This window comes from Juglans regia, chromosome 10 (genome assembly GCF_001411555.2).
Source record: "Juglans regia cultivar Chandler chromosome 10, Walnut 2.0, whole genome shotgun sequence".
Classification (NCBI taxonomy): Eukaryota; Viridiplantae; Streptophyta; class Magnoliopsida; order Fagales; family Juglandaceae; genus Juglans; species Juglans regia.
The window spans coordinates 30,735,169-30,745,371 of NC_049910.1; the positions used below are offsets into that span (position 1 = coordinate 30,735,169).

Genomic DNA, 10,203 nt, shown 5'->3' on the forward strand with positions numbered 1-10,203 from the left:
AAAAGTTGAATTGTTTATTATATTTTGTATTGGGATTTGAAAAAGTTGTAATAATGAATTGAGATGAGTTGAGATGAGTTTGGTAACCAAACTCACCCTATCTTATCATTATAATTTTTTAAAATTTTCATATAAAATATAATAATCAATTTAATTTTTTCAAATCTTAAAATAATAATAATATTAAAAATAATATTATAATAATATTTTATTTAACTCATCTAAAACTATCTCAACTCACTTCAACTTATTTCTAAATCCAAACGGAGCCGTGTTGAGAAAGTATATACACGGATCAGATTAAAGTCTCTTGAAGTTCTCTAGAACCGTTTTTTTTTTTTTTTCTAAGCAAGCAAATATAGATAAGAAAAATGAGATACATGAGGAGGGGGTAAGATTTCCCAACAAACATCCCATTACAACAACCACAATACAAAAATGAAGAAAAAAAAGGCTTTAGGATCAAATATTGGTTCCCATTGATCATATATACCTTGCAAAGAGGGTGCTGTCTTAAATGATGAGTTTTTTTTTTTTTATAATTCTCACTATCTATGAGCCACCACTGGAGACGGTGGAAGTTGAAGATGCACTGTAGTTTGCGTCTTGAGATATTTCTTGAATAGACCCGTATTCTCTTCCTCAAGATCATCAGTTAGGGAAAACAAAAATATAGTAAGAAGATATACATCAGATGAGCTAGACTGCGGCGGGCCAAGTTTCTTCATGCGTACCCATGGTGGAGTGTGAAAACCATGCGTCGGTGATTGTGAGATGGGGTGGGGCAGATCTGGAAGATCTTGAGGTGAAAAATCTACTTCGCGTGTAGCTGATGGATGCATTAGGGCGCAACCTACGCATGACGACCATGCGTGGAACAAGCTGTGCGTGAGTGTCACGTACCGAGATTTTTGCCACGGTTCCATTTCGTTCCAGTAGATCAGCAGCTGTAGAGTTGTGTGGTGGGGCATGTGTCAATAGTCAATCGCTAGAGTATAGTAGATTTGACTAAATTTGAATAGGTGAAAATGAGAGATAAAAATTACTAGTATAAAAATATATACATAAATTAGTACTAAAAAAAAATGAACGAAGAGGAGAATGAGAGTATAAAAAACACTAGGAAAGAATGAATAACTTTTTTTTTTTAAGAGAGAAGTGAGTTTCTCTTTCCATATACGGCTCTTTTTCTCCTCAAGAATGATTTTAGAGACAAACAAATTCTATCGTATTTATTTTTCATTTAATGCTCCACCAAATCTTTCTATAAAAATTAATAAAAACTATAAGGCTGGTTAGATTCGGAAAATATTTAATCTTATATTATTATTATAATTTTTTTAAATTTTTATATAAAATATAATAAAATTTTAAAATTTTAATTTAATTTTTTAAAATTTAAAATAATAATAATTTTTTTTTAATTTTTAATTTTTTTTTAAAATTATTTTACCTCATCTCTAATTTTAAACCAGCCTAAATCCCACGTGTCTTTGTTTCTCACTTGGTCCTAATTGTCAAATTAAAAACAGTATCCGTACGTATGCACATGATCCCTATTTAAACCGATCGACATGAAAGCAGTGAACTTATCAGCTTTCCCTGATAATCTCTTCCCCAGTTCATCTTCCTGTTCAATTTAAACCCAAGCACTAGAAAAGCTTACTGACACAAACCTGATTCCACTTCTCTCATTTCTTCTTATTCTATGGCTGCTATATCCACAGAATCGAACGCCATGTCAAACTATCCGAAAGATCTCCTCTTCGACCTCGACGAAGTTCTCACTTTACCTGAAGATTCCGGCCGTCGGATTGCAGCACCCAGATCTTTGCTAATGAACATGCCGGCGATTGCTACAACAAGTGATCATGTTTGTTCGGTCTGCTTCGAAAGCTTTGGGTCGACGGGTGAAGATGGTATTGGTAAACAAGTTCCTTGTGGCCATGTCTTCCATGAAACGTGTATCACCTCGTGGCTCTCCCACCATGACTCTTGCCCTCTCTGCCGGTGCCAATTTTCCGTCGAGTAGTTGCGGCCGGAAATCAGTTTTCTGCAGAAAGCCTCCGATTTCCTGATCATGATTTTTTAGGTTTTATGTAGGTATTAAAATCGTTGATCATATTATCTTAATATATAAGATTGTCGCTGTCTTTTTTCCCTTTAATTTGTGTAATCTTGCGTTACTTCTCCACACCCAACTGCGTGAAACATGACATGAGGAGATCGACAATTAATGGGAGGTTAAAAACATTAAAATTAAAAATTAAAAAAAATCCAGTTGGGTAAAGATAAGATTACAGAATTAATTGAGCCAACCAAACCAAACATGAGCAGATTTTCAAAGTTTGGTGTTTATGTCATCCGTGGCACGTTATAGGTATAAATGGAAGAATAATTCTATATACAATCGTGAAATGCATAAATGTCGTGTAACTGCTTTGAAAAAAAGTGAGGTTTACTATTAAAAAATTATTATTTTTTTTATGTGAGGTCTCATGTTTTATTCACTATTTTTAAAACGATTACGCAATGGTTGCATAATTTACGGTTGTAATTATCTTTTTTCTAAATAAAAAGATGAAGGGCAAGAAAAGTAATGTTCAACGTATTGTCAATAGCCCTGACGACGAATAAAGCCAAAATTTCACATCGGAAGCCGATCGAGCAATTTGGCAAGAGTTCTTTTATATAGCATCTACTATAGATGTGCATATAATGCACACACTACGTGGATGCTTCCGATCCATGTGTGTGTTTTTTTTTTTTTTTGGTTTTGCACTAGACGACTTCTCTCTTTGTCTCTCTCCATCATCTCTCTCATCAGCTCTCTCTCATCAACGACTCTCTCTCTCATTGTCTCTCTCTCCTTGACTCTCTTTCTCTCATCTCGAGCTCTCTCACTCATCTCGGTCTCTCTCATCGACACTCTATCTCTCATCTCGGTCTCTCTTTCCTCAACTCTCTCTCATCCCTCATGCTTTCTCTCTCATCGTCTCTCTCATCTTGGTTCTCTCTCTCATCGTCACGCTCATCTCAGTCTCTCTCTCATCTTGATCTCTCTCACACATCTCGATTTCTCTCATCAACTTTTTCAGTCTATAGTAATTTTAAATTTAAGAAATAAATATTATAAGATATTTTTTTATCATTTTATTTATGTCATATAAGATGTGCAACGGCTACTCCCGTAAACTTGTCCCCAGACTTTTTCATTTGGCAAACATAGCTGGCGGTCGTACCATCACCTTTTCGTAAAGATAAATGTTTTAAGTTATAAATATTTTTAAAAATAAATTTACAAAGCTAACATATTTTGATGCAAGGGTAATATTATAGAATTTTCATCGAATGTATAATTTGTTTTTGGTTTTTTTTTTAAATATCTTTTTAAACCTTTTAAACATTTTAAAAATAAAACTTATAAAGTTATTAAAACATAATTTCTTAACTATTAATAAATAAAAACTAAAAATAAATACAAAATTCATTTCGATGGCTTTTTTCAGTAACCACTCTCAATGAGAAATATAAATTTAATGTTTATTTTTGTCAGATGTGTTTGTAGTTATTCTCTTTGTCGAAACATAAACTTGGTGATGAATAAAGAAAAATAATATTTATAATCATAAAATAGGTAAAAAAATATAAATTTATATAAAAAATTATTTTTTTAATAATAGATTTTTTTTTTAAAAATAAATTATACAATATTTATATAATTAATTATATATTTAACATTACTTATCCATAAAATCTTTGAATAAAATCTTTCAAAAGTGTTCAAACTTCAAGGGTACGACAGTCGTCAAGTCAACTTTGAGGGTTCTACAGAATCGAGCAATTGCGTACGGGCTGCCTATGAATTAAAAAAAAAAAGTAAATAAATAAACAAAAAATAAAAGAAAAACTACCTTATCGCTCCATCCAAGGCTTTATTTTATGTATTTTATCATTTGTGTTGCGGAAATAATATAAAGTGATGATGAATGGTAAAAGACAATTTCATAAACAGTAATATTAATATAATTATTGAGTGTGTATAATTTTTTTAAAAATGAATATAGTTTATAATTAAAAAATTATTATTTTTATATAAGTTCCTTATTTATTCACAATTTTAAAAAAAATTGTACAATACTTTCATATACATGACTATAAATATATATATTTTTTTCACAGAATGGGAGATGGGATCGGAATTTGTTGTTTTGGCTAGCTAAATGGGATGTTCAATCCATTATTCAATCAGAGTCTTAAAAATAAAAGAGTAAAAGATAATGACCTACTTTTTGGAATGAGAAAATTTTATTTTTTAGATAAAATTATTACCTAATTTTTCATTAGAATGTTCAATAACTTAAACAAGTATATAGGTTTTTAATCAAATAGAGCAAAACTATGAAAATCATCTTGGTTTGCCAACCATCATTGATAGATCTTCGATCTCAAGTTTTTAAGAACATACTGGAAAGAGTAAGAAGCAGAATAAACAACTGGAAAATGAAATTCTTTTTTACAGATAGGCAAAGAGATTATGCTTAAATTAGTGATTCAAGCCTTGTCTACAAACAACATGGGAGAGTCTTCAAGCTCCCAAAATCACTTCTCAAAAGTAAAAAATTTACAAGAAAAAAGGACTTTTAGAACTAATTTATTACAACTAAAAGATTATTCGCAATTAATTTTAATCGTAAATAATCATTTCGCTAGAATTAACTGATCATAAATAAGTAATTTTTTTATAGTAAAATTAATTAAAAAGAGTATAACTATGTGCATGCATTAGGTTATAATCCAATCAAATTTGAAAAACGCAGATATGGAATCAAACTCATATCAAGATTCTTAAATCCAGCTGTTTTAGGTAACAATTATCTATTTTTTTGGCCATATATATATATATATATTGCCTATTATTTGATCTACAAGGGGTTTGAGAGTTTCTTATTTATAATTCTCTACCTTGTACACTTCTTATAATTTGAAGAGAAATATAAATTATATTAAACTACATCATATTAAATCTTACATGTGTATAGGTCTATAACGCACATACAAGCTGTGGGTAAGATCATTAATTAATTTAGTTTGTCCTTCAAAAAAATGTTCTAAAGACGTACCTCGATAAAATAAAATAAACCTAAGCTTTTAATGCATGCCATGGTACAGGAACTGACAAGCTAAAGGTCCACATTCCTATCATTTTCTAAAGGAAAATCCCAACTCTGTTTACTTTTTAATCCACCAGGAGTCATGTCAATGTGTATCAAAGCCGCCATCATCTCAGGCCTTGTTTGTTTTTCAAAAACATCTCATCTCATCTCATCTCATCTCATCTCACCTCATCATTACAACTTTCTCAAATCTCCACGCAAAATAAAATAAACAATTCAACTTTTTCAAATTCCAAAACAACAATAATATTAAAAAATATATTCTAACAATATTTTATTCGACTTTTTAACTTTAATCTCATCTCATCTCTGAAAACAAACGGCCTGGCCACACGAATCAAATCAAAAAGTTTAATTTTCCTATATTTTTAATGTCTTTGAATCTTGACAATATGTTAAGAATATTGACATTAACTTCGTAAAAAATTAATACATATTCAAAATTTAAAGAAATAAAAATAAAATTATCTATATTGATTTCATCAAAATATAAAAATTTAAACTTTAAGCTACAGTAATTTTAAATATATCTTTAAATTTAAAGATATACTATTAATCATCAAAAGTAATATTTTATTAAAAAAAATTAAAACTAACTTCTTTCTTGCATAAATGGTATACAGAAATATAATAATTTGTTCTTTAAGTAATAACCCAATTAAATTCATATAGGGTTAATACTGTAGGGTCAATGCTACAATAATTTTTATTTGTTATAATAATATAAATATAATATTATTAGCTAAAAAGTCTGATGCTTCTGTCTAATTCAGACCAAAAAAAAGTTACCGTTGTTATTTGGGATGCCTTCCATTTAATCTTTTATTATTAATCGTTTGGTTTTTTTTAGATAGTGAAATTGTAAAATATGAAAAAAATAAAAATATTATTATTAAAAAATTAATATTATATTATTATTTTAATGAATCTAATGACTAATCTAATGTGATGTTATGGATAGAGAGATTTTAGAATTATGAAAAATATATATTTTTTATCAAATTTTAAAAATGATTTTGGTGAAGCCAATATTATTGCTCTAACAAGTGAAGTGGGATTCAAACTGAGTGAGGTTTAATCCCTTATAATTAAATGGAAAATGCTTCTTGAACATAGGATTGTGAACGACAATCTTAACCGATTGTATTTTTATTTATTTATATTAATGATTAAAAAAATAATTATTAGTAAATTGATATTTTAAAAAAAATATTTAAATATGTATAGAAATATTAAAAAAAGAGAGTGGATTTTACGCTTATCGGTCAACTTTCTCGGTCCACTCTCTTGGTCTCCAATCTATATCCCTCTAATTTTGACTCGAGCTTTAAATCCTACAGAGAAAGAGCTAGTCTTGAATCTAAACAACACAATACGATTGGACCAAAGAATAACAGCCCTTGTTTGATTACAAAGAATTTTTTTCGCAAGTTTGAAAATTCCAAACCAAACATCTTCAAATCTACAGAAATTGTCCGATTTCAAACAAAAAATATTCTAGAAAAATAGTAATCAAACATCTAATTTCCACCTCGATCGATCAACTAGCATCAATCCATTCATTGTTTAGTAGGGCTCGGTAAACAACTCAAACAGGCATCCCCTTCTCTACATTGTTGTTCAAAGATACCATCGAAAATAAAAGTGCACGGAAATTAATATGAGATTCACAAGTTACATTTTCTTTCCTTGTGTTTTCTTAGCAACAAAATATTTAGTTATTAAGTTCCGTTTGGATCTTAAGAGTATCTTAGATTATCGGTGAATAATAATTAAATAATTTGTGAATTATAATAAACTGTTTGTAAATAATAGTAAAGTAGTCTGAGAACAATTGCCACCATCTTGAAGAAGCTGAGAGAAATGTCGAAAAAATTAGCTAAAAGAAAGAAACATCATCAGAATCTATCAAAACCCACTCCACTAATAGTGCTTGCTGTGATCAAGGCTTCAAAATTCAAAGTGCGTAAATACCACATAATCATTTTAAAAAAGATCGGAGTCTACTATAAAAAAATTAATTTTTTTTATATAGTTCTCATATTTTATTTACTTTTTTCAATACGATTATATGACGGTTGCATAATTTACAATTGTAAATATATTTTCTCCGATTAAAATGACAGAGACAGAATTGGCACATATATGACTCAAATACGATTTGACGCAACCCAAATTATGATGTCCACTCTCGCTGTGTTTCACACAATGGAAGATCAATTCTTTTGGACCTTTGGTACTAGAGAGTAGAGATTTTTCCCTCTCATCTTTGCCTCCATTCCCTTTTTGGAATTGTACCGATGCTTCTGCCACTTGTTTTATCTTTCAATATTCCTATTTGCTCATGAGAAAAAGCTAAGAAACTATCAATTTTTTTAATAAAACAAAATCAGGAATACAAGAAAAGAGATAGAGAGCCTTAATACATTAGGGTTGCATCAAAATCCAATTTAATTCGACACCACACTACCGAAGTGAAGCTCCAATAAAACAGAGTCGAAGTAATAGGCTTTTTTGTGTTTTTAGTCGAAGTCGGAGACGAATCTATCTTTTTACCTACTCCGACTTCGTCATCCGACCTCCACATTCGATTTTAGCCTCTAACTCTGCACCGACATTCAACTTCGACTTATTCCTCCAACTCTGATATAAGTATACATAGGTTATAAAAGTATGTATTATTTATATATTAATCATATATACTCATAAAAATTCTAGAACTTATATAGTTAAAATCATTATTATACTAGAATGTGCTAATTATTCTAGAATAATATACTTATACTATAATATAATATAAATAGACTAATAGTCTAGTATACGTATGCATCATAGTATTTTTATAATACATAGTCAAGCATAGAAATAACATACTTGACCAGCTAATAGTGAGTAATATGTAATAAATAGTCTAGTAATAGCAATAACCAAATACAAAGAACAAACTTGTCCACTAGAATCATACTACATAGCATAAAGGCCTTCAACATCAATTTCTAAATTGCTCAGAATAAAATCCAGCGGATTGTGCCACCATTGAATAGTATCATCCATCCATTGTGCATTTCTAGCCAATCGATGCACTGCCTCATTTCCCTGCCTAGTAACATGCAAAACATCAAATGAATGGAAGTGCAATAACAAAGCTTGAATCTCTCTTATTAGAGGGCTGTAACTGCATTCTTCTTCACAACTTGATCTAATAGCCTCCACAACAGTTAGTGTATCTCCTTCAAGAATCACATGAGGTATTCCCATATGGAGGATCATTTGTAATTCCCTCAAAGAAGCAAGAGCCTCAATCTCCTCCACAATATAAGTACCTGCTTCCCTTCTCGAAATTGCCATAATCATACTTCCAGAATCATCCCTCAAGATAGCTACTACTCCCAATAGATTATGTTGAGTGAAGATAGCCCCATCAAGATTTAGCTTCCATTTTCCAATTGGTGGAGGTTTCCTGAACTTCCATGCGCTCTAGGCAAGAATCACAAACTAATTCAGAATTTTGGGATCTTTGAGTTGCATTACAGCCCATACCATATTGTTATCAAACCGAGCATGTAGTTCCCATTTAATCATATCTCTATCAAAATATGTTGCCTAGATTTGAGAAATACCTTTGCAATGACACAAGATATGGAGAGTATCTTCAACAGCCTCATGACAAAAATCACACATACAGGAATCTATGACATGACGATGGGAAAGATGGCTATTTGTGGGTAAACTTTCATTGCAAACCGTCCCTAAAAATTCTTAACTTTGTTTGGTACTTGCATCCTCCATAGAGCCTTCCATAATAATCTTTGTGAGGAATCTGATAGGGTAGTACCAACCTCATGCGCACACTACAAGAAAACTGGGGTATTGTGGCGATTTTTTGGCCGCTAGAAATAATATTGCCGCAATAGCCCAGTTTTCACGGCAATTTTCTTCTTCGACACTGCTTCAAAGGGGTTTGGTTTTACTTTTATCTTTTGCAGCGATTTTAAAGTTTTTTGCGGCGAAATTTTTTCGCTGCAAATAAGTTTCGGTTTTACACTGCGATTTTAAAGATAGTTGTGGCGAATTTAACCGCCGCAAAAGGGTAAAACCTTATGGCGTCGCACAATTTCGCCGCAATAGTGATTTTAAGTCGTGGGCGCCAACACCCCAGAAAAAGTTTAACATTTCCCCCCAAATCCCGATTTCACATTCGTCGTCACCAACTTTCATCTTCTCCATTTCTCTCTAGCTACAGATTACTCATCGCCCACACAAAATTTCCTCTAATCAACTTCCACCGAATGAAACCACTAACTCACGAACCACTCTAGTCCACTAACGAACTCACGAACCACTCCGCCCCATCGAAAACTCAGTAATCGGCATCTTCATCAGTTTATGAGGAGTCGACACCAGTGAAAAAAGTCCCATTTTTTTCACTCTAAGGCTTTGTTCTTCATCATCGTCGACCCTTTTCTGAGGCAAAGTGGGTTGGAGTCCATTTTCCGTCCCATTCATCTCTTGATCCACTCAGTTGGAGTCGATTTCCCAAGGTAATTTACTCTGTTCTAGCTCTTCATGGTTCTTAACGAAATCGTGCAGGTAAATTAGAAATGGGGTTGTTTTGCTATAATATTTATGCTTAGGTTTTCCTTTTGCACACACATTTGACAATCACGAGCGTGAGCAAGTGTTTGGGTTTCTTCGACTCTGGCAAACTTAATTCGGACTGCCTGGGTTACGGGCAGAACAAATTAAACCCAATGTAGTTATTTTTTTAGTTATTAAAGCAACATTAACATCTTATGCCTGCACACACACACACAGGACCTAATCATAAAGTTGTATATGTTGCTTCATATAAGTAAAATGGAAGAGGCAAAGTCATTCAGAAACACGTGGTGCTAGATTTTAGGATGAAAAAAAAGAAGAGAAAAGATAAACAAAGAACAAGGAGATAGCTAAGATTATCTTGGGTGTGTACCAAATCAACAAACTAATTACAAACTAATTACAAAGAATAGGTTAGTAGATGTTC

At 31.5% G+C, this 10,203-nt stretch overlaps 2 protein-coding genes across 2 annotated transcripts; one reads left to right on the top strand and one right to left on the bottom strand.

Moving 5' to 3' along the window:
- Positions 1-1,708: 1,708 nt before the first annotated feature.
- On the top strand, positions 1,709-2,032 carry LOC108991411 (E3 ubiquitin-protein ligase RNF126-like). Its single transcript, XM_018965650.1, has one exon. It carries the CDS (start codon positions 1,709-1,711, stop codon positions 2,030-2,032), a length of 324 nt encoding a protein of 107 aa, XP_018821195.1.
- Positions 2,033-8,141: 6,109 nt separating this feature from the next.
- LOC108991412 lies at positions 8,142-8,842 on the bottom strand. Its single transcript, XM_018965651.1, has 2 exons — positions 8,798-8,842; positions 8,142-8,654 (listed from the first exon to the last, which is right to left on the bottom strand). The coding sequence occupies exons 1-2, from the start codon at positions 8,840-8,842 to the stop codon at positions 8,142-8,144; spliced, it is 558 nt and encodes a 185-aa protein (XP_018821196.1).
- Between the last annotated feature and the right edge of the window lie 1,361 nt (positions 8,843-10,203).

Excerpts from the sequence above, each read along its gene's own strand:
- LOC108991412 (XM_018965651.1), bottom strand. The coding sequence starts at position 8,842 with ATGAGGCTGTTGAAGATACTCTCCATATCTTGTGTCATTGCAAAG. Across the intron at positions 8,655-8,797 it reads TATCTTGTGTCATTGCAAAG|AGCGCATGGAAGTTCAGGAA; the intron begins GTATTTCTCAAA and ends ATTCTTGCCTAG.
- LOC108991411 (XM_018965650.1), top strand. The coding sequence starts at position 1,709 with ATGGCTGCTATATCCACAGAATCGAACGCCATGTCAAACTATCCGAAA.